Source organism: Pseudonaja textilis, chromosome 3 (assembly GCF_049901715.1).
Source record: "Pseudonaja textilis isolate UNSWEBS1 chromosome 3, rPseTex1.2, whole genome shotgun sequence".
NCBI classification, from domain to species: Eukaryota; Metazoa; Chordata; class Lepidosauria; order Squamata; family Elapidae; genus Pseudonaja; species Pseudonaja textilis.
Window position 1 is genome coordinate 23,835,623 of NC_141992.1, and position 24,421 is coordinate 23,860,043.

The 24,421-nt window shown below is 36.3% G+C and overlaps 1 protein-coding gene and 1 long non-coding RNA gene across 3 annotated transcripts in view; one reads left to right on the forward strand and one right to left on the reverse strand.

Annotated features, from left to right (window-relative positions):
- SLC13A3 (solute carrier family 13 member 3) overlaps positions 1-24,421 on the forward strand; it is a 44,224-nt gene that overhangs the window by 3,212 nt on the left and 16,591 nt on the right. The window contains exons 2-8 of one of the 2 annotated variants that reach the window (XM_087929042.1): positions 6,126-6,247; positions 9,059-9,324; positions 12,381-12,544; positions 16,299-16,365; positions 18,723-18,908; positions 19,379-19,504; positions 21,926-22,021. In XM_087929042.1, the coding sequence (XP_087785168.1) occupies positions 9,089-9,324; positions 12,381-12,544; positions 16,299-16,365; positions 18,723-18,908; positions 19,379-19,504; positions 21,926-22,021 (875 nt within the window). In that variant the 5' untranslated portion in view covers positions 6,126-6,247; positions 9,059-9,088. The remainder of the gene's footprint in view (positions 1-6,125; positions 6,248-9,058; positions 9,325-12,380; positions 12,545-16,298; positions 16,366-18,722; positions 18,909-19,378; positions 19,505-21,925; positions 22,022-24,421) is intronic. The other variant, XM_026697534.2, reaches the window with a different exon arrangement.
- LOC148126033 (uncharacterized) lies at positions 3,380-6,481 on the reverse strand. Its single transcript, XR_015742704.1, has 3 exons — positions 6,369-6,481; positions 4,769-4,850; positions 3,380-3,464 (listed from the first exon to the last, which is right to left on the reverse strand). It is a non-coding gene; the product is annotated as an uncharacterized LOC148126033 (long non-coding RNA).

Below are 24,421 nucleotides of genomic sequence, written 5' to 3' on the forward strand. Positions count from 1 at the left end.
GTAATTGCAAACAGTCACTGAGAGAGCTGCTAAGTGAGGACTACCTGTAGTAATATAACTCTTAATACCATTGGACTCCCTGTTAAATTTCCTCATCCATCCATCTGCTTGCTTGGCAGAGCTATAAAACTCAGAGAATGATTTTTTTTTTCTTTTTTAGTGCCGTCAAGTCAGTCTGCACTCTTGTCAATTGCCTGAAGAAGTCCATGTGGCTTTCTTGGGACATTTTCAGAAGTGGTTTGCCATTGCTGCCTTCCTAGGGCTAGAAGAAAGTGACTAACCCTAAGTAACTAAGTCAGCTTTGCCGAAAGCAGGGCTAGAATTCTCGATATCCTGGTTTCTAGCCAGGTATCTGTAATCATTATATCAAAATGGATCTCTTTAGAAGCTTTGTTTACTAATTAAACTTTTCTAAGTGCATTAAAATACATGTTCATATAAACCAGAATGAATAGAAGAATGCTAATGCTCTTTGTTTCTATCATTGAAGATAGTGTTTTAAGATGACTGGGATATCTATCTGGCCATTTACTTGGAAGTTCAGTTGATGGATCCAATAATGCAGCAGTTTTTGCCTATACATCTAGGGAAACTTTTGTTTCTTATATCTTAGCCCTAAAGTGAAGCAATTATATTGTATTCTTATGTTATTCTTAGGACTGAAGTAGATATAATCCGAAATGAGTTTAAACCTGCATGTGTTTAAAATAATGCCAATATTATTAGGATAGTTTAAAGAACTGATAATAAATGAGATCATAGCAGATGAGGAGACAGATATAATTCTTTCCTGCAATAATGCTGAAATGAATCCCTACTCTAAAGCTGATACTTGTGTTTAGAAGAATAAGACCATTGGCATAAGCGAATGGGGTTTCTACTGCAACAAGTCAAGTTTCAGCATTTGCAACGAGAGAAGGAAAAAGTTAACCTCTACCTGCATTCATTCTTTCAATTTGACCAGTGTTTTTAAAACCTGTATGTTTGAAGGAGAATCTAATTGTAAAGAAATTTGAGAAGGGTTATTTAAACTTTGAGTGCTGAATTTTGTTCAGCTTCTGTTATGGATTATCAACTTGTTAGTGTTATAAAAATAATGGGTCCTTTTCTGATACACGTTAGAAATTTGAGTTTATTTCTTACTGAAGAATGCTAGTACTGTATAGTGCAGGGGTGTCAAGCTCGTGTTGTCACATGATGTATTGTGACTTTTTCCCCCTTCGCTAAACTGGTCATGAGCATGGCTAGCATGTGATACGAGTTTGACAGCCCTGGTATAGTGGTTAAAGATGATGTACCAAAATAAGAGAACCCAGAATCAATCCCTTGGAGAGGCATAGAAGCCAGCTGGCTAATCTTGCGTCAGTCGTGCTCTCTCAGCCCATATTAACATCAGGTTCTACAACAACCTATGGAAGAGTTAGAACTCCTTGTTACATCAGATACTGAAAGCTTTGCTATGTGAAGTGAAACAATTGTAGTGCAAACCAAGCATTCAATTGAGACATGCTAGGAAAAACAGCAACATTTTAATTTTTAGTTTTTTAAAACCTGGCCTTTATTGTTTTTTTTATAAATAACTCAAAGTGATAAACTTACCCTCTTGCTCCTATTTACTCAGCCATAACATCCCTATGAGGTAAATTGGACTGAGAAGACTAGTCCAAAATCCCCCCTCTAGCCTGATACTTTAATCATCAAACTGCTTCAGTTTTTTACTCAGATTCTTGCCACACGTACATTTTGCTAAAATAAACTGTAGAGATTGACAGAGTTCTTCCAAGCTACATTATGCGCAATGTTATTTATCAAATTCATATGCCCCTTATCTCACAATTTGTGGCTACTCTTAAAAGGCAACAATAATATCATCAATGTACCAAACAATATTAGCAAAAGTCCTTTCCCATTGAGCTTATAATCCAATTGTAAGCATGTTCTGCAACTGGTTAGATGACACAGTTCATATGTTATCTGTCCCAGCAATAAGGCTATCTATTCTCTAGACCAATAGCACCATCCATATTATATCACCTCAGCAGTGACTGGATGACAGTGAAAATCTTTAGTATGAATAATCTTAATGTCTCTACTTTTGAATGAGATATACCAGACAGCTTAGTTACAGCTTTTCCCCGAAAGGTGTTCTCTAAAGATGTCTATAGGACACCTCCTGGGGTTTAAATCTTTGGCTTTTCCTTCTATCTGTTTGAGGCCAAAGACTCCTAACTATCTATTTCCCAACCTTGAGTACTGGGAGCATTGGTTTCTTAACAACAACAAAAATCTGTCTGGTCTAAGAATTAAGTCTTCCCAATTCACTAGTTTCATCCTTAGAATATGATGGACTTAAACTTACATAATTTTTATGACCTCACATTTGACTTCATAAATATGCTGTCCTAAATTCCTAGTGAATATAAAAGGCCCCATTTTGCTATTCATTTATAATTCAGTCCTTTATAAAGAATTTCTGCTGATGAAAAGGGGCAAGTTGATTTTTGTCTCGAAGTTGCCTTTATGGTTCTTGTGTGATGGGTCCTTTTTTATATATCACATATGCAACATTTGTGGGAAAAGGGATTATGAAGAAATGATATGAAAATTATGTAAGGAAAAACTAGAAATCTTGGTCTTTTCTCCAATACCAGTGACCAATAAGCCTCTTATAATTTTACAGCTCTCAACAATAAAGTCTAAAGAGGTTTCTGCTTTATTTTTCTTGTACGGGACTAGAAACTCCTTGCCAATCAAAAATCCTAAGAAAACAGGTCCTTGACTCCCAAGAAATATATTCTTTACCTGAGACGTTTCCTATTGCATTAGTGATGTGCAATAAAAAAAATTAAGAAAAATATTAAACAGTATCTAACTACTGTTTATATAGAATTACAAATAAACATGATAAGAAATTAAACATTTAATATCAAGGAGACAGGTAACTTCCTCCCCCAAACCATTCTTTCCTGAGTAGGAAAAAAGAAAAAGAAGTAAGCAATAGATTTTAAGGTAGTATTTTTCAACCTTGGCAACTGTGTAATTCCTAGGAGTCACTGACGAATTCTGGGAGTTGAAGTCCACATATATTACAGTGCGAAGGTTGAAAAACACTGCTTTAAGGGAAAGTCTAGTAAAGTCTGGGAAGCAGTGGCTCTGTGGCTAAGATGCTGAGCTTGTTGATCAGAAAGGTTGGCAGTTCGGTGGTTCGAATCCCTAGCACCACGTAACGGAGTGAGCTTCCTTGTCCCAGCTTCTGCCAGTTAGCAGCTCGAAAGCATGTAAAAATGCAAGTAGAAAAATAGGGACCACTTTGTTGGGAAGGCAACAGTGTTCTGTGCACCTTGGCATTTAATCATGCCGGCCACATGACTAAGGATACATCTTCAGACAGTGCTGGCTCTTCGGCTTAGTAATGGACCAAGAAAATACACAGTGGGCCAAGGAAATTCATATGGTTGTTGGATCTATTCAATGCAACAGGAAAGAAACAGGTCTGTTAGACATACTTTTCTAAATTGAAATGAAACCTGGTAAGATTTGAACTCTAGAATTTTCACTTGCTAGGAAAGATGAAGCAACTTCAACAGGCCAGAGATTTCCAAGTTTTTTGGTCTGATAGATACTAGGGATTTTGGGTGCTGGTCCTGTTTATGACTTCTCTCTCTCTCTCTCTCTTTCTTTCATAGTTGTTTTTAAATTTTTTACAGATAAAAACTAATGCACACTAACATAAAATAAGGAAGAAAACAAATCAAAGGAAAAAGCAAAAAGTATGTGAAAAGAAAAAAAGTTCAAAATATAAAAAAGGTATAAAGTAGTAGCATCTGACATTCTTCACAGCAGTTTTAAGAACAAATACCATTTCACCTCTCTCTCTCAAGTTATATCATATTACTCTTCTTTTGACAACCTATCCTATTCTAATCCTCAAAACCATAAATCAGAAGTTAATTTTTGTTTATTGTAGGCAAAAAGACCATAAGATGCTTCCAGTCACTGTTGCATGTAGGTAATGTCTTTTCTCTAATCAAGAAAAAGCCAATTTACCCATTTCAGAAAAATGTATCAGTTTCACCAGTCTTCCATAGTGGATTGTGTCAAACCTTTGCATCTCTGTGAATATAGTTATCTTGCTTCAATAATCATATACCAAAATATTCTATTGCTTTTTTCTAACCATTTATCAATTAATCCTCTAAGGAGAACTTCTGACTTCAATTGAATGACTTCTATTTATCTTTGTCCTTTATTTTCTGGACAGCAGGGAACACTTACAAATAATCTGGCCTTCTCTGCAATTTTACAAAGGCAATTAAATTTGGTTTTTCCAGAAGGCTTTTGGAAACAGATGTATTGTAAATTCTGTCCCCTTGGAATATGATACTTTTGTTTGAATTGAATTCATATACCTGCCCCTGACACAGGAGTGCAAAGTTACTTTTTGATTTTTTATGCAAATATTTAATCTTAATTTGGTTGCTCAGAGTTGCAATGGCATGTACATTTCATAAAACAAAAATATTTCTATTTATTTAAGTATAAAATGTCAGGTTGAATTTGGCAGAATTTGGAACCCGTCGGGAACCCAAATATTTGTGAGCATATTAAGTATGCTTGTATCAGATGAAAGTGTATTGAAACTTTCCATTATAATACTGCTGGCACTTGGATTACACCTTGACTGAAAAACAAACAAAACAGCTTTGCTGAATCAGATCAAAGTCTTGCCTAGTCTAGCATCCACTTACATACAATTTTGTTTACTTACTTTGGATGATATGGAAGCAAAGCCTTAAGTACCAGCTTCCTCCTACTGTTCCTTCCAGTAACAGGTAATTCAGAGGCAGTTCCTGAAAGTAGAGGCAGCATATATCTATGGTAATAAGCAATAGCCAATAATTCTCCATTAATCTGTTGATTCTGTTTTAAAGTCTTTTACCCCTAGTGGCCATCCACATGTCTTTTATTGCTATAGCGACTTCTCAGTATTAATTCTACAGAAAAACGCTTCCCCCCCTCCACTCTTTGTCCTGACTCTTTTGCCAAACAGCTTTATTGGCAACCCCCTGTTTCTAGTGTTTGCTCTGCTGTAAGTATAACACAGAGATGAGCAACCTATACCCTAGAATTGCACTCACAGACACAGACACAAACACAAACACAGACAAAGGCACAGGCACACCCACACCCGCAGTGTATTTTAGAAGTTTCACTGATCACTTTTCCTGAACATCAGTTGCAGGTTTCCAGCTATTTGGAGATGGCAAATGCACAAATGTTGCAATGGAATCCATGAAAAGGGCTTAGCATGGAGACAGAGATGGAGAAGGGAATTCTAATATTATCATCTTGAGAATAGGTTGAGAAATTTTTTTCTGTTGCACTGAAAATAGTTGGAAGTCGCTGGTTTTTTCCTTTTCCTTTTTACCTTGTACCCTCTTTCCCTTTCTTTCTGATCTTTATTTTCATTTACAGTATAAAAATGAGATAATAAACTATAATAAAAATATAAAAAAGAGAGAACTCTGCAAGGGTGAAATCATTATGGAGTCTAGCCTATTGGGCTGGGAAGCTCAGTTTCTCAGTCACTCATCTCATGGGATCCAATCCAAGGTGAAGTTATGCACATCAATGAATTGGACACAAAGACAGAATAGCTAGCTTTGCAAGCCTTTGTGCCACAATAAAAGGGCACCATGCTCAGATTTTGGCAGAGTCTCCATAAAAGCACACTTGACCAATTAGTGGGGAACAAGGTCAAAAGGGGGCATCGAAAGATATTTTAATGTATTTTTAATGTAGGCTTCAATGTCATTAAATAAAGAGTCAAGACAAGGTAATTCAGAGTAAATCTTTTGCTAAATATTGTAAGTGTTAGTAGTCAGAGACAAGTAAACTCCAGAAATTTTCTCACAGTTAATATATGTGTTCATATATATTATTCATATAATTTATCTCTCTCCCCCCCAAAAAAGTATACTGTATACTTTTTGGGGGGAGAGAGAGATTTGAAATTGACTACAGGTAGGCCTCGATGTACAACAGTTCATTTAGCGACCGTTCAACGTTACAGTGGCACTGAAAAACTGATTTATGACCAGTTTTTACATTTATGACTATTGCAGCATCTCCATGGTCACGTGATCAAAATTCAGATGATTGGCAATAGACTCATATTTATGACGGCTGCAGTGTCCTAAGGTCACATAATCCTCTTTTGCGACCTTCTGACAAGCAAAGTCAATGGGTAAGCAAGGTACACTTAACAACCGTATTACTAACTTAACAACTGCAGTGATTCGTCTAACAATTGTGGCAAGAAAAATTGTAAAATGGAGCAAAATTAACTGAAAAAATGTTTCACTTACCAACATGGGCTCAATTGTGGCTATAAGTCAAGAACCATCTGTACACTGCTACTAAATATCTCCTGAGAAGAGGTAGGGAGTTCATTATTATTGGTGTTGAGGCCTACACTTGAGCTTCCCAAGACTCTCCAAGGAGACCCACAATTTGTTCTGATATTGAAAAAGTTCTTGTCACAGCTTTTTTTGCCACCTATATACTGTAATTCTGGGGAAAAAAGGATGCCATATAGAAGAAGAAAAGGCAAAACAAAAAACAACAACCCCAGTGAGTGGGTGGGAGGAGAGAGAAGAGAGAGGAAGGCACAGAAATATCATGGTATCTTTTAGAACATAGACCATTGTCCCTATTCTGAGATCTTACTTAGCTCTGAGTTGTTGAGATGGAACTCAGCCTTCTTTGTAATTGAAAACTCTTGCTGTTGTTTAAGTAGAAAGTTATAGCAAAGGTAGACATTAAAAGATATTTTGAGCAATTATTCCCACAATCTCTGAATATTGGCATTCTGTCTGACCTGATGGGAATAGAAATCCAAAATAAATAAATAAATAAGGGAGAAAAACAGACTTATACACCACTTCATAGTGCTTTATAGCTCTCTCTAAGTGATTTACAGAGTCAGTATATTGCCCCCAACAATCTGGGTTCTCATTTTACTGGCCTTGGAAGGATGGAAGGCTGAGTCAACCTTGAGTCGATGAGACTCGAACTGCCAAATATTCTTCTTTTTCCTCTGTGGTAACAGATTATGTAAAACATGTCTTGCATAACTGAGGAAAACACAACTCTGCTGGCAATTATTACATGGTTGGAAAATTAACTCAGTCACAAGACTCGTAGGAAAGTTTGCATTTGTAACAAAAAAAGGTCATTCTGAATGTTAAGCAAGTCAAATAATTATTTTTTTAAAAGAACATTTGGCCTAATTCAGAGGCTGGATCAAAACTAATTGGTCATTGCCCTAGAGCACAGTAAGGCAGATGTCAAAGCTGGTAGAATCAAGAAAGATGCTATTTACATCTTTTTTCTCTTTCAGTGGGAACTGATGCCCTTTGACTAAATTCACTTCATGGATGCTTTGTGCACTGGTTCCCAAGAGTTTTATGTTAAAATTGAGAGATGGGAAATTTGATTGCTTTGATAGATTTGTTTGGAAATTTGTTTGGAAACCTGAAGAACAGGTGGACAACACAAATAGCCCATTTGTCAGGACTGGAAGTTCCCATTTTTTCAAATTACGTATGATACTTCTTTGCAGCCATACTCAAAACTTTAAAATTACATTGGCTAAAGTTGGTGATCCTGTGGTTGTGACTTCTGTATTTGAATAAAGATTAATCACTTCATATGGCTTGTAGAAATATAGGTAATATGACTTGGAATAATATTTATTTACTAGCACTTTTATTGGTCAATGACTGAAATAATTTTTTTGGCTAGTAAGTCTTGTTTCCAACTCGTGTTTCCAACTCAGTTTCTGCATGCTGCACTTAAGTGAGTGATTAAATAGATTTCTTAGTTCAGCTTGTGTAGTTTCCATTCCAGTGTATATATCCCCAGCACTTCTGAAATATTGAATGATGAGCTAATGATAATGTTTTTCTTTCTTTGACTCTTTTCATACTTTGTTTTTTTTCACCTGAATGACTGTTTTGTTTTATTTTCTTATCTGATTCCTTCTTATCTGATCCCCCTCCATTAATGAAATTAATCCATCTGAGATATACCTATAACCTAAAATTCTTCTTGCAGCCTTAAGAAATCCATTTAGTGCATCCATCGTGTAGACCATAAATAACTTATCATACACTTATAATAAACCATACTTCTGAAGCACTTTTTGCATAATTCAGATACTTCATGTTTATAGTCAAACTTTAATATAATAGATCACTATTTTAATAACTATGAAGGTATGCAGTGGCTTTAGTCTTCAAAAGAAAATTGTATCTGGTTCTTCTGAGCTGCAGAACTGGCATATACCCGTTTGCCTGGGCTGGCACAATGAGTATTTAACCCACCCATGGCGTTAAAGAGATACAGAAATACTTAAACTTTGTTTCTATCTAGGATTCGTCTGAGTGCAAACTTTCAGCCTCCCCCCTTTTCCCAAGGGAACCTGATATGCCTGGCTCAGACATCATCACAGATATGCTTCCTTGAAGGCAGCTATTAACATTCACTGATGACAAATGTTGATGACAAGAAGGAAGAGCTAATAAAGGAAAATTGAGTCTGAAAGAAAGGGTTGATGGAAACACGACAGAAAGCAACCTCCATAGTTTTTAAAGAGAGAGGGGGGTACCATCAGACTTGCATAATTCTGTTAAAATAACCAATAATAATACATCGCTAATGGGATTTTTATATATTTTTTATACCTGAGTTTTTTAATATGTAATTTTACCTATTTGTTTTGAGCCACTCAGAGTCACTTCGGTGAAATGAGCAACTCTATACATTTGATAAATAAATAAACAAATAAACAAACAAATAAAAAAAACTTGCAAAAAAGTTAGAGTTAGTACTCTCAATCGTGTTGATCTGCACTAAGGTTAACAGAAACCTAATTCGTAGCATTGCTGTTGTAATCAATGAAAATGAAATAAGAATTACAAACGTCTTTGCAGTTTTCCAAATGATTTAGAAATCCTTTATAATGCTTCCCCTCCCCCCCATTTTTTCATTGCAGGAAGGAAAATGTCTCTATGTCATTTTGGTGATGGCTATATATTGGTGCACCGAAGCTCTGCCTTTATCAGTGACTGCTCTTCTCCCTATAATTCTATTTCCTTTCCTTGGAATTCTCCCAGCCAACAAAGTATGTCCCCAATACTTTTTAGACACCAACTTCCTCTTTTTGAGTGGCTTGACCATGGCGGCCGCCATTGAAGAGTGGAATCTACATCGTAGAATTGCATTAAGAATCCTTATGTTAGTGGGAGTCCAACCAGCCAGGTAAGTAACTACAGAAACAACTAAAACTAGAGTTTAGCTGTGACCAAAATAAGAAAAAAAGGAGTGGGCTAACATTACACTTATCATGGTGATCTATCATATAGCAGAAATGTGTGGATCCCAGATACATATTATTTGTTATATTTATTTCCTATCTTTTCTCCAGGAACAAAAGACAACATAAGGTTGTCTCTGTTTCCACTGCCTCCCTCCCTCCAACATCAGTGCTGTGATATAGGTTGCACACAATCATGCAGTAACTTTGCCTCCTCTAACTCAGGTTTTCTTAGTTCTAGCCTAACACCATTATACCACTTTTTGTAAACATATCAAGTTTGGATTTAGTCAGGCTCTTTTGTACTTGTTGAGTTTGGAAGATGAACAGCAATAGCAATAGCAATAGCACTTAGTCTTATATACTGCTTGGTTGTGCTTTACAGACCTCTCTAAGCAGTTTATAGAGTCAACATATTGCCTCCAATAACTTAGGTCCTCATTTTACCAACCTTGGAAGGATGGAAGACTGAGTCAACCTTGAGCCGACCAGGATCAAGCTCCAGGCTATGGGCTGAGTTAGCCTGCAATACTGCATTCTAACCACTGTGCCACCATGGCTCCTGTAAATTTGTTTAAAAAGACTTTATAGTATTTGCAAATAAGCTGGTATGTTATGGTATGGTGTAGTGTGGTGTGTGGTATGTGGTGTGGTGTGGTGTGGTATGTGATGTGATGTGGTATGATATGGTATATGATATGGTATGGGGTAATGTTATAGTATGGTATGGTATGGTATGGTATGGTATGGTATGGTATGGTATGCCCTGACAGCTGTAGGTGGCTTCCCACATAGGAAAATACAATAAAAAATAAACAGAACAACTTGAAAGACTATGATAATATAGCCTTACAATAAAGTAGAATTACTTCATCTGATTGTGTCCCCTGTCTGGTTTACCTGGGAGAACTGGCATCAGTCTTGCAAATCTGAAAGTACAGAATTCCCACCATCTCCTTTAACTGTTTGGGCCATAGGATGGGTCCTTCTTAGGTTTCTTTCTCCGATCGCTAAGTCATTGGGAACTCCTGCCTCTCTTACCTGATTATTTCCTAGGCAGCATCTCTTGCCCTCTTCCCCAAGATCAGCCATATGTTCCCTTACATTTTGAGGCTCAGATTTACTTCTTTGTGATTTCATTTAGAAGTATCTATGATTGTACCCCACTTACACTTACTTTGGAGTTTCCTGGTAGAAAGAACTTCTAAGTAAACATCCCTAAAATTATACCATTCAATCAGGAGAGGGCTTCAAAAATTTTAGCAACAGGTTCTCTGCCTGATTTCTGGGTGGGTGTGGCCATGGTGGGCGTGGCCTAGCTGGCCTCCTGCACCATGGTGGGTTGGAACATTTTTGGCCTTCCTGGGCTCCAGAGGCTCTGGAAGCTAGAAATGGGCCCATTTCTGGCCTTCCTGAATTTCTGGGAGGCTCGTTTTTCACCTTCCCCAAGCCTTCGCACTCACCCTGCACTTACCTGCATCCAAAATGGTGGGGACTCCTGGGAGGGGTGGGGCAGAAACTGTGCAGAATCTTAGCTAGAGGCTCTCCTGAACCCCTGCAATCCCCCAGCAGCCCACCCCTGCATTCAACTGTCCCCTGCCTCTGGAATATTCTCCCTTCAGATTTCAGGATGACTCTGGCCCTGTTGGCCTTTCACAAGGCTGCAAAGTCTTGGTTGTGTGCCCAGGCCTGGATCCTCGAGTCTGTTAAGGTCCCCATTTCCTGGTTGTAATAAAACCCATAGTAACTACTTTATTTGGTGCCATATGTATTTATTTTGTACAGTTTAGCTGGTTTCAATTGTTATTATGTCATTAAACCTGTTCAACATATTTTATGGATGTAGCTGTCACCTTGACAACAGGACAAGGTGTTTCCATTCTTGTAGGTTTCATTTTGTGCTGCATTTTAATTCTTGTAAAAAAAAGTCAGAGCGCCAGCCTGTTCAGGTGGTTAAAACATCAGCAGATTGTGAGTTCTAGTCCTATCTGGCAAAAAGCTAGGTGAGTGAGCTTGGACCAGTCATTCTCTCTCAGCCATGGGAATGAGGCAATGGCAAACCACTCCAAAAATTATTGCCAAAAAACTTGCAGAGACTAGTGTAGGCAATTGCCAAGAGTCAGAAAGTAAAATAAAGGCATTTTTGAGTCAATCTTAGCTCCTGGTGACTACATAAATTGCTGCCAATACAAAAGTGCTTTGTCATTGACCTTTTTTAGGGTCCTCCCCTCCAATTTTTCAACCTATTCAATCATCCTGTGGTTTTTTGTATTATTATCCTAATATAAAGTAGGTCTGTCCCAGCTCAGGTTTTTTGAGATCAGCCAATGTGGGCTAATGTTAACATTTGGTGGGTTTTTAAAACATTTGGCTGGTTTTAAAATCATTTTCCTGTTAATCCCTTATAATTCGTGTTGTGCTTTGGCTCAGTTTTGCTTACCCACAGTCAGAACAGAGAGAAGGTGATCTTGATGGAGTGAATGAATGCAGCAAGCAGATAAACATTGTGGAAGCCCAAATGTGGCAGAGGAGATCTGAAAATATCTCAGACAAACAATCTTTCGTGTGCATTCACACGAACCTAAAAAAGATAGGAGGAGAAGCACATTCAGACTTGCAAGGTTCTGTTGCAAGCCATTCTTAACAAAAGTAAGTTTTAGGCACACCTGGCATATGTTTCTGCGTCTGCCTATCTGGTAAGACTGACAGTAAGGCACCAAATTGGTATGTGCTAGTAGGTGATATTGCACTGTACTGATTAATCTAGAATGATGTCACCATGGAATTTTCTCAACTGAAATGAAAAAAAAAAGATTCTATAAGATCCTGAATTTTAGTCTCCTCTTCTCTTCTCTTCTCTTCTCTTCTCTTCTCTTCTCTTCTCTTCTCTTCTCTTCTCTTCTCTTCTCTTCTCTTCTCTTCTCCTCTCCTCTCCTCTCCTCTCCTCTCCTCTCCTCTCCTCTCCTCTCCCCTCCGTTTCCCTCCCCTTCTCTTTTTTCAGACTCATTTTAGGCATGATGCTAACAACCTCCTTCTTGTCCATGTGGCTGAGTAACACAGCCTCTACTGCTATGATGTTACCAATTGCATTGGCTGTTTTAAAAAGCCTTTTCGGAGATAAGGAAACATCTAATGATTGCAATAGGGTAAAAGAAGAAAATAAAGGTAAGTCTGATTGACCCAACCCAGTTCATTTTTGGTATGTATGCGTATATGATGTGTGTATATGTGTGTGTATGATATGTATGTGTATGTGTGTGTGTATGATATGTATATGTACATATGCAACGGGGGGGAGGGTAGTGGCTCAGAGGTTAAAGGTGCTGAATTTGTCAGCTGGAGAGCTAGCAGCCCAGGTTTGGCCCAAGAGCCAGGGGTGGGATTCTACTGGTTCTGTCCACTTCTGTAGAACCAGTTGCTCTGAAAAGCAGAAAACAGAGAGCATACATAGAACCGGTTCTATATCTGCTGCTGTTTTGGCCCACCCGCCCGCCTGGGTTCTTACCTGACCTTTATTCCCTGCGTTTTCAACCACTGCTGCTTTGCGCAACACAACTGCAGTTGAAAAATTGCAGGAAAAAAGTGCTTTTTCAACCGCTGCACACCCGCGAGCAGCGCTGCTCAGCTGTCCAGGCAGCTAGATGACAATGATATACACGCATGTGCACAAAATGTAAAATCACCGAACCGGTAGTTACAACGGTCGGATCCCACCCCTGCCAAGAGCTATGCAACAAGGTGAACTTCTGTTACCTGCCCCAGCTCCTGCCCACCTAGCAGTTCAAAAGCATGCAATTACAGGTAGATTAATAGATATCACTTCAATGGAAAATTAACAGCATTCCATGCATCTTTGGCCACATGACCACAGAAATTGTCTTCGGACAACTCTGGCTCCCTCAGTCAAGAAATGGAGATGAGCACCGTGCCTGAGAGTAGGACATGACTGACAAGTTAACCTTTATCTTTATATGTATATGCATATTAGTTCCCACGGTACTGCAACAAGGAATAAGAAGGACAGTAGGTCTGCATATATACACAGTATTCAAAGCTGCATTTTCCTATACTCTAGCAAGGGTAACTTCATATGGGAAAATGTTTCTTCTGAGTACAAGAATACGAATTGAAGAAACGATCTGATTTAAACTACCTGAGCACAAGCAGTTCAATGCTATTCAAATTGCTTGGATGAACAGTATATTTTATACTTTTTGAAAAGTATATAAAAAAGTATGTCTACAGACATGAGTGGTAGAGTGGACAGAGACTGCCAGATTTCAGAAATATCAATATAAATATTTTATGACTTACAATTCAAGTTATTTTTTAAAGAATTATTGGAATAATAATGATGATGATAAAATGATTATAAAGAATGATTATAAATTACTATTGTTTGAATTATGAACAATGTGCCAGCCCTGCAAGTCTGTCATACTATGTAGACATGAAGTTATTTTCCGTTCAGAAGTCTGACAGCCCATGGATAGAAATTGTTCTTCAGACTGTTGGTGCGGCTGGCTATGCTTCTATATCTCCTACCCAATGGTAGGAGAGTGAAGAAATGCTGACCGGGGTGCGAGTTGTTCCTGAGAATTTTCCTCACTCTTCTAAGGCAGCAAGCCCTAGCAATGTCATCTAGTGGTATCAGGGAACAGCCCACAATGTTTTGTGCTGAGCTCACCATCCTCTGTAATGTTTATCTGCGGCTGTCAAGCCAGCGTACCACGCCATAATGCAATATGAGAGGACGCTTTCTATAGTGGACTGGTAAAAGAACTGGTTGTTGTTCCACTTTGTTCTTATGCAAGACCCTGAGGAAATGGAGTCTCTGTTGGGCCTTTCTGGCCTCTTGGGTTGTGTTGATTTTCCAGGTAAGATCTTCACTGAAGTAGACTCCCAGGAATTTAAAGGAGGAAACTCTCTCCACACAGCCCCCTTGATGTAAAATGGGGCAGGTTCCTCTCTCTTCTTCTGGAAGTCATTGCCGAGTCATGCCTACCACACATTGTTTTTACACTATTCACAACCCCTCATCCCTCCCTGTGAATGCCCTATTTCAGGTTGCTCTGTCCTTCTACATTTGTAGCTCTCAGTCTTAAACACCTTAAACTGAGTTTGGATAATGCCTGGTAATCCACTGAGATTTTTCAAATGGGTATGATGGGTTTATGGTATTTTCTACATGGTAGCAAATTAGCTAGCTCACTGCTTGCTAACTAAAGCTTTTTGTTATTCTTCAAGTATAGTCTCAAACAAAGTTCTGTGCTACCAAGGCATGGATAGCTGTGGCCAGATCCAACCACCTCAGATTCACTTGTATCTAAGACAATCTTTCCTGGCATCACCACCCTCAGTAGATCTAAAATAGCCAAGGACAAGAAGTTCTTGATTACAGACCTGCTGTCCCAGAGAACATAATCCTTTTCCTAATAGTTTGAACAAACTCAAAAGCTAGATTGTATCAACATTTGCCCAGTCTGAGACATACATTTTTGTACTGTGGAATGGAAAATGCATCCACGGTATATTATTGTTTTAATTCCTTCCCTGTTGTTCTAGTCAAGAGCTGAGACACCATTTTATTGCTTAAATAAGAAAGAATGCCAAAGAATAGTGAAGTGCAAAAGTCACAGGTTCACTGAGCAGTAAAGACACATACTTTCAACAGCAGAGTGAGCAGGTTCATAGACTTTGTCCACCTTGTGCTTTTCTGTAATATCCTGTCTGTCCCAACATGAAGAAAGAAGTAAAAGACAATGACAGTTCCAAGTGGAAAAGTTTATACAAAATTTAGGGTCAAAAGAGCACAGGTTCTGTTATAATCAAGACTCAATGGGGTGTTTTAATCCCTAGTGATCCTAATCCTGGCCCTCTGCAAAAAAGTGTATTAATAAGATTCTAATAAATACGAAGACAAGCATTTCACTGAGGTACTATATTAATAAGTACATTTTTCAAAAAAGGGCAACAAAGTTAAAGATGATTTTTGTTAATTATGAATCTTGAAAAGCCCCAATAAGATGAATAAAATAAATACGGTGCCATCAGAGGTAAAAGTTTCCAGGGAGCTTGGAAATAGATATAGAATATGCAGTTGCTATATCTGCTACATATCTGCTATAGTAGATAAGCAACCGCAAGTAGATTTCTTGTTCCTTTAAAAAAAAAAGCCAAAACAAACAATAATGTAATATTTATAGTATCCTTGGTCCTCTCTGAGCTTAGTGGTATGATACCTCAAAGCAAAAAGCAATCAAATCTTATTCTGAGCCAGTATAATTTTGAACCCATCATGGCATGATTGCCATGTAGTGCTCAGCAAACTTTTAAATTCACCTTAGAGCCTAAAAAAATTTTTTTTTATCAAAAAGTAATATTCCACGCAGCATAGTGAGACTAGCAACTCTGCTTCTATAAATGGCAGAGATCAATTAAAATGTATATGGCTTTAAGAGGTAATTACATAAATTCATGGAGCAGTAAAGTATGAAACTACTAATTCAGGATGGCTGTATTTTATTTCTAGTATAAGCAATATAGTTTAGCAGTAAAATGTGTGTGTGTGTGTGTGTCTGCAACAATTCTACTGAGATCAGAACAGCACATTCTCTTAGAACCAGGTCAATATATATCAGGTTCCCTCTTTTTTTAAAATGCAATAATTGCAGTGAATATTAATATTTATTTTAGTATAGACTGAAATGAATTTTATGAATGTCCAGAAGCCAATATACATTTTTTCCATTTTTTGAAAAGCAGATATCAAAGAAGACCACTTTTGATAATGGTAAGAATCAATGCAAGTCACATACATTGTATGCAAATTTAATAAATATGATAACAATATAAATATACTTCAAGAATCATTTTTCGGTTCTGTGTAAAAAATCTTCTGAAATATTTATTTCTTTAGGTTCAGTACATCAGAACAAACTTCACATGGTGCCAACTGAGATGCAGTTTCTGACAAATGCTAATGAGTAAGTTGCTATTGAAAAGGAAGGCACTGTCCATATGAAATATCAAATTGCTTACTTGGCAGTCATCTCCAAGGCATATATTCCTGTTTTTATAGAAAATAATCTTCCATGTCCTGCTATATTTTGTAAGATTTGGGCAACTGGTAAGATGGGAATTTCTAATTTTCTTACTAGGGAAAGACATTTTGTAAACAAGAGACAGATGGTGGCCCAGAGGTGGAGTTCGACCCTAGGAAGAGGCTAATATTTGGAATAGGCTCTCTTGCTCAAGCAGGGGGTTGGACTAGATGACCTCCAAGGTCCCTTCCAACTCCGTTATTCTATGTTCTATGAACCTTCACAGTTGAGAAACAAGCACAGATTTTGATGCAAAAAGATGGTAAGAAGACACCTAGGATTTAGATCTGGGGATGAATTTATAGAGAGGTAGGATTCCATGCTGCTATATGAAGATCTTTCTATAATATATGTTTTTGTAATTATGTGCAATAAATCTACTGATCTAACCTTAGAGCACACTCATCCTCATTAGTAGCATTTCTAGTTACTGCTTGCAGATAGCAGTTCGGACAATTCTCAATAGCACCAGGATTCTGGGCATTGTTCCATATAACTGGATGATTCATTTTGAGAAATCTGGAAAGAGAATGGGGGGTGTCTGCTTTTTTCCATTTTCCTTTGATAGGGTTGCAAGGAGAAAACCATCTGCTTCCATTCTCAAGGAGCTGCTGTTTATCAGGATGTCCTCCTAACCAAGATTAATTATGGTTAGTTTTAGTACTGGTTTAGCCTTACAAGTAAAGATTAAAATATGTTTGTACTGTTGGCTTGCTTAAGCGATGCCTGGGGAATCTTTTAGTTTTCTAAAAAAATAGATGCAGTTTAGTGTTCCCATAATTCCCATCATCCCACTAGTTTGAATCCTGCTAAAGTGATTTTTCTTTTCTTCATATGGAATTCAATCAGTAGGAAGGGAGACTGCTGTAATGGTACTATGTTTTTTCCTGTCAATTACCTGTCAGAAGGGGACTGCCTATATATCATGATACCAAGTGTAATTATAATGGTGGTATAGCATCATGCCACAGTCATTCTTGTTTGTCTGATTAGAATAAATGCTTCTACATTGGGGAGAAAACATTTTGTTGGGAAAGTGAAGATACACTGCAATGCAATGTTGGTAACTGTGGCCACTATAGTGGTCTCCAGAGCTGAAAAGATTATGTCACCTTGATTACATTTTAGTTCAAATCAACTACAGTTGATACAATCATTAAGAACAAGAGTGTAATTAATTGGAAATGGAAGCAAAACCTACTTTTTTGCTATGCCAGTATAAGAAAATGGAAAGGAAAGCAGTTTCACACAAGTATGGTTAAATAAATCTGTTAAATAGTGGTTTTACACAAAATCCAACAAGGCATTATTCAATAAGGCTACATGTAATAAGGATATTGGACATCTCCAGACTGAATTGGGAAAGATCCCTTCCTAAAAACCTGAGAAGTTTCTGCAAATCAGCACTGATTGTGTTGGACAAATGGACCTAGTCTATAGTTCACCTACAATTCAACTATGCCTATGCCTAGTCTATGGATATGAGACTTCTGTTCCTTCTGGCAAACATTCCTTGCTCGCAAGGAGTCATTCATTTCTTTTTACAGTAAATGTTAAAGATTGAACCTTGAGCCCTCTACAAGTTAAGTGCATGTTCTGACACCAGGTTTATGGTCCATCAAGTTAACTTTTCTCCTTTTGTCTTTAAAGGAAAAACCATCCAGAATTTAAGTATTTTTCATATTTGCATTAAAGATAAAAAACAAAGGGCTTGTCATGCAGGAGAAAGAAAAGTTGTGTCTGCTGAATTTTCATCTTCTACATTGTTTTTAAAAGCAGGGATGGGCAAAATGGGGAAAAAAAACCCTAGTCTAAGTTTTCTTGTTCATATATAATAGTTTCAACCACTTTACATTATAATGTCACTCTTCCAAAAATATTGAGCATGCCCCATAGTCAGCAATCACATTCCCATCTCTGTATTAAATTTAGAACGGTTCTATTTTTTATTTTTCATCTATTTTAAAGATAGTCACAATCTTAAACAAAAAAAAAATAGTAAAATTAATTAAAAGATTGGGTGTCACTGATGCAATCTCTTGCTGCTTCAAACCTAATCCAACCTGAACCCATAGAGGTCTTACTCTCCTGCAGAAGAATTAACCTTATTATGTATAGAATATTATATATTCTGTACAGAATGTACAAATTGCTCCAAATATCCCTCTCTGAAGATAACAGTTGACTTACAAGCCAAAATGTATCTCAAATGCTATATTTTTATTTGGAATGTTTTGAAGGAAAGATGCGATTGAAGAGAAGGAAGTCACAGTTGACATTTCCTTGGATGTAATGAGGGAAGAACAAGACAAGAAAAATGTATGGAAAGCATTTCTGATTTCCATCCCTTATGCTGCTAGTATTGGTGGAACAGCAACACTGACTGGGACAGCCCCAAATCTCATCCTTTCAGGACAGTTAAAGAGGTACAGTTTTTGTTAGAGTTTGGCATCTGATATTTGTAGAAAACTAACAATACTCACAACAATAATAGGAAACCTTCAGATACTGGCCAGGTTCACACAATGCACAATGTGACTTTTTGATTTGGCTTGTTATATATGATGTGAATCCAGTCACTCTATTTTGTGACCCCCAAATGGGTGAACCAACTTATTGTGACCTGTTTTAAAGTGTTTATTAAGTACAGCATTGATTAATGCAATCTATGAAATCAGTATCAGGAATTACAGGGTTAGGACTGTTGAGTAGGATTTTCCTAGAGAATGTAAAAAAAAAATTCAGATAATCTTGGCTAATCTTGTATTAACTGCATTTTATAAATTGGTTTTGGAAGGTTGCACGACATATTGTGTTGGTTATTTATTTCTTATTTCAAATGTATTCAAAAACATTTTCTCCATTTTGTATTAATTGGTCTTTTTCTTTCTCTTAGTTATTTTCCAGGATGTGATGTTGTGAACTTTGGCTCTTGGTTTGTGTTTGCCTTTCCCTTAATGTTGCTTTTCCTTTTTCTTGGATGGCTCTGGATATGCTTCCTTTATGGATGCATTAGCTTAAGGTATTGTTGTATCAGAATTATATGCATAACTTGAATTTGTTTTTATTTGCTATTCAAATAATTAATTTAACTGGGTGTTCATCCAAAAGCTGGAATGAGGGACACCTTTAAGTTGAATGTATTTTTAACCTCTTTTCATTGATATAATTTTCTGTGAGGCCCTTCATGTTTTAAAATCATTTTTGTTTAAATGATGGGGTTTGTTGCCTTTGTTCCTAAACATGCTGACTTTTAAAACTGGAAATTTCCATTAGACACAAAAGATACTTAGCAAGATATTGCAACTGGGAAATGGAAGTTGTAGAGATGTTTCTAATCCTGGATGAGTTCTCAGTTCTTTCTACACTTATTCTTCCATCATGATAAAAATTCTGAAACTGATATTGACAGTTTTGTTGTGAGCTGCAGGGAGCTTCACTAATTTGCTATAATGTATAGGGTTCAAAGACTAGTATTTTTTAATAACTTGAATATTCAGTAACTAGAAGAAATGTTCTGTTCTTGTAGTTATTGTTTTTTTTAAAATGTATTGTGATGACGGTAGATATTCACATCTTATGAAAGTAAAAAACTTGTGGGTTTTTTCTTCTTTCAAGCTTCAGTGGTTTTGCAGAATTAGAGTTAAAGTATATTATTTGGACCAGGGCATGTTACATTTCACAAGGATTAAACTTCAGTGATTTCATTACACAATGTGTTAATTGGTAACTGTTTTATTGTAAACCTTTTGTAATCTGGGTACTTACAACATCCTCGTCTCATCTCCACTGATGCCTTCTTCATTTGCTTTCAAACTGAAAACATTTCTAAGGAATTCAGGGACATTTCAAAGAATATTTTCTAAACTTTAAAGATAATCATTATAATCAGAGGTGGTATTCAAGCAGGTTCTGACCAGTTCTGGAGAACCAGTAGTGGAAATTTTGAGTAGTTCAGAGAACCACCAAATACCACCTCTGACTGGAGATTTTACAATATCCTTCCCCTGCCACGCCCACCAAGCCACGCCCAGAGAACCGGTAGTAAAATATTTTGAATCCCACCACTGATTATAATAGTAATCTGTCCATAGCACAGGATAAGATGACTGAGCTAGTTCACAGGTAGTTTTTAATTTGGTTTTCTCGACAGTTTATTTTTCTTATGTTAACTGCTTTCAGTGCCAAGATGAGGTGAGGAAGATTATGATAATGCAATATCTGTATTTTAATTAATACTGTATGTAAAATAATCTGTGTCATAAAATAATGTAATTTGACATTCACATATTCTTTCCCCGGAGTGTTTTTTCCTTTTTAATACAGACATTTCTAACATTCTGTTTTCACTTTGTCATTATGGAGTTCCGAGTGTAGATTAATGAGAAAAAAATGAATTTCAACAACTGTAGAATGAGGCTGTAGCAAAACAAAATTGACAAAGGTGAAGCCAGGGGTCTGAATACTTTCTGTAACTAGACTAGCTGGAAACTATGAGAAATCCCTTTGAAATAGAGCAACTTTGTGATAAAGTGAGAAATCTAATCTGAAATCAGAAGTCCTTCAATGCACAGAGATAATACATACAGTAGCTGCAGAAGATTTGTGAATGTACTTTTCATAGTTACAAGGACATTCTTTTTACAACTGGGAGGCTGATTCTTTATTGTTTTTTGCATATACAAGTATTTTTGCTTCTTACTGATAGAAAAGAAAGAGGTTTAGTTACTTTACTAACTAAAAATACAAAAATCATGAGTTTCTTACAACGCACCTGGAATAGTTCTCAACATGATAGCTACTTAAATTCCATTCTCATATTGTTTTAAAGAACATTTTGTTTACGACATTTTGTGGATCTCAACAATTTCCACCCATATTATAAACATTATTTTTATCTCTTTCCAGTTTTATAATTGGCATTTGTCAAAAATGCCAAAATGAACATTCTCAATAAATAATCATATGTACCTACAGTATGTCTAGGCAGACAAATCTAGATGTTGCATCTTCTTTATAGTGGCACTTTCTTTATAATTCTTTCTCAGAAACAGGACTTCATAAGTATTAAACTGAACCTTTTAAAGAGTCATTTGGCTGCTAAAATAGTGAATATATATATATTCACTATGCTGAATATAGCCAGTACATTATATGTAAATAGTTTATTTTCATGGCATGACAAAATTCAAAATTCATTCAAAAGTATCTCTTAGACATATAACCTATTTTCTCTAAAGTTAAAACAATTTTAAAAATGTTAACAAATAATCAACCAAAACTTTAAAATCCCCAAAATCCCAAAATAGAATCATATTAATCAAGAGCAGTGTGAATTCTTTTCTGAAAGCCAGGATCTTACAATAAATATTGTGGAAGATCTGGGAGAAATATTGGCTACCAACTTAAACTGAACAACGTTTTCCCCTTTTCCAATTATCAGAAATTGCAAAAAGAAGAAATCAAAGCTAAGAGCTGAAGCAGAAGGCAGAGCTCGGGCAGTTATAATGGAAGACTATGAGAAACTGGGACCAATAAAGTAAGTCACAATGAGAATAACAAACATCACAAAGAAGAAGATGAAATTATTAAGAAAGGACACGAGATATCAAATATATGCATTATAATGGTAACATTTCTATTCAGTCACATTTAACATCTGTGGTATCTGCAGATTTTAGTCAAAAAATTATGGTAGTGGTTGAGATGATGCAGTGGAAGCCTGTCTATTTTTTATGTGCAATGTGTGTTTAAGGTCTTTGTTTACGATTGTACATCTAGGTCAGAACTAAGGACTCTAGAATTAATTTAATTCTAATGTCAGTACTGTCATCTAATAATGGGGATTTTTCATAAATTTCAGATTTCAATGTATGTCAACAGCTTAAGAAAAATCACTGTAGCAATAAGAATGTTCATAAAATACACATTCTCCTATGGCTTTTTTTGTTTCTATTTTAATGTCTTCTTTTCATTGATCAAAAATGCTTAGTTGGAGCCATGCTTCAAGAGCAGATTTCAAATGACAGAATAAGTTTGAAATATTGTTGCTGTTGTTGTGTTTAATTATCTCTGCTAAATTATTTAGATAAGGAGTGAGCTAATTCTTTAATTAGCTACTCTTCTGAGTTTTGAAAATTTGTAGTTCAGGCACTCAAGAATGATCCTACAGAGCAATAAATGATGTCCTTCATGAATTATCACAAAAGCTAGAAAATTTCAGCCCACATAATTAGAGGGCTGTTCTATAAATTATTTATGGAGACCATGGCTTTCACTTTTCTTCTTAATAAGGTAGTTAGCTCAGTTTCAGTTGTTGTATATTGTACCTATATTTTTATATTCTCAAATAGAACAATAAAAGGGACATTTTCAGAAAAAGCTAGACAACATTTTTAATTTGTTCACTTTCCTCAGATTTTGGTTATTTTTGTGTTATACTTTTACCTTTTTAAACCTGACTTTTAAAAATCTACGTATAGACATTGCATAGATAAGGTAGGACAGATTGCCTGAAAAGATGCTTATAAGATTTCATCATTAAGGGATGGTTATGCAAGAAATTAGTCTCCCACTCCACCATTCAAGTGATTATACATCAGGAACCTGCAAAGTGTCACTGTAAAAATCAAAGGCTTTTTACTGTTTAAGAATATAAAAACTCCATTAAACCAGCCCCTGCCAATTTGATTAGCAATTCCAGATTTCTTTGAAATGGCTTCTGTTTCTTGTTCTTTCCTTAAATCTATTGATGGTTTTCTGCTTTTATTTATTTATTTGCTTTTGATGCTTTGGTTGCCTTTAAAGTGCTTTTTGATGCTATGGTTGTTTAGTAATGAATCTCCTTTTAAATACTTGTTATGAAATAGCTTTCCATTCTGTCCCCTTCTCAACACCCAAAGGCTGAGATTTTAACTGATTAAATTATTAAATTAGACTTTTAGTACATAGTATTGTATCTAATGTAACCAAATTAAATATGAATTGTTTTCACATTCCTGGAAAACAATGCACATATGGAACAAACAATGCCTACTTCTGATTCTGACTATTAAATGCTATACTCTTATGTGAGTTGTGAAACATAATCTCCACATATAAAATCTATTTATTGAAAAACAAAGTTCACCTTTTGGAGTACTATCATCAGCCATTGATGTATAAATCACAAAGCATTTGAAAATATAGGTCAAAAATGTACACACAAAAATGCACTGATGATTTAATGCACCTAACTTACCTCTACCTGCCAATTTATCAGTTCTCACTGTCTAGCCAGAGAATAAGTCTTCCGACCCATTCTTAAAATATGGGCAGACTGACTGACATTTTTAAAGCTCAAAAACATCACTTTGAATTGTGAATGGAAGCAATAGGCAACCAATGTAATCAATACAAGATTATCTTTGTCACCACAACCATATTTGTACTGTATTCCATATCTACTGTAATCTTTAAACTATCTTCAGGGGCAGTCTCATGCATAACACATGACTATCATTTAATGTGAATATAACCAAGGTATGGGACATCATGACAAACATATTTCAGATATAAATATAGGCAAGACTCAGTTAAGCTTCCTAGACATATCCATTAATGTGTCTTGCCAATAGTATGGATGTAGATTGGTGATGCCTTCTTCTGGAATGTTTTTGACTTCCTAATCTTGTCTAGACAGTCATATACAGTATTTCTCAGAGATCGCTCATTTAAATGCTACCCAAGCCTGGCTCTGCTGATGTTTTCACAATCAGTCCTGACCAGCTGCTGCTGCTGTCTACTCAACACCTTCCAGATATACATTAGCCATTTCAGACATTAGTTCCTCAAATAGAATGAAAGTATGTAAGAGGAAAATTCATGTTCATTTGTATCAATATTCATTTATTTGAATGTATGGATATAGCTTATATCCATGCTTATGTACAATCAAGAT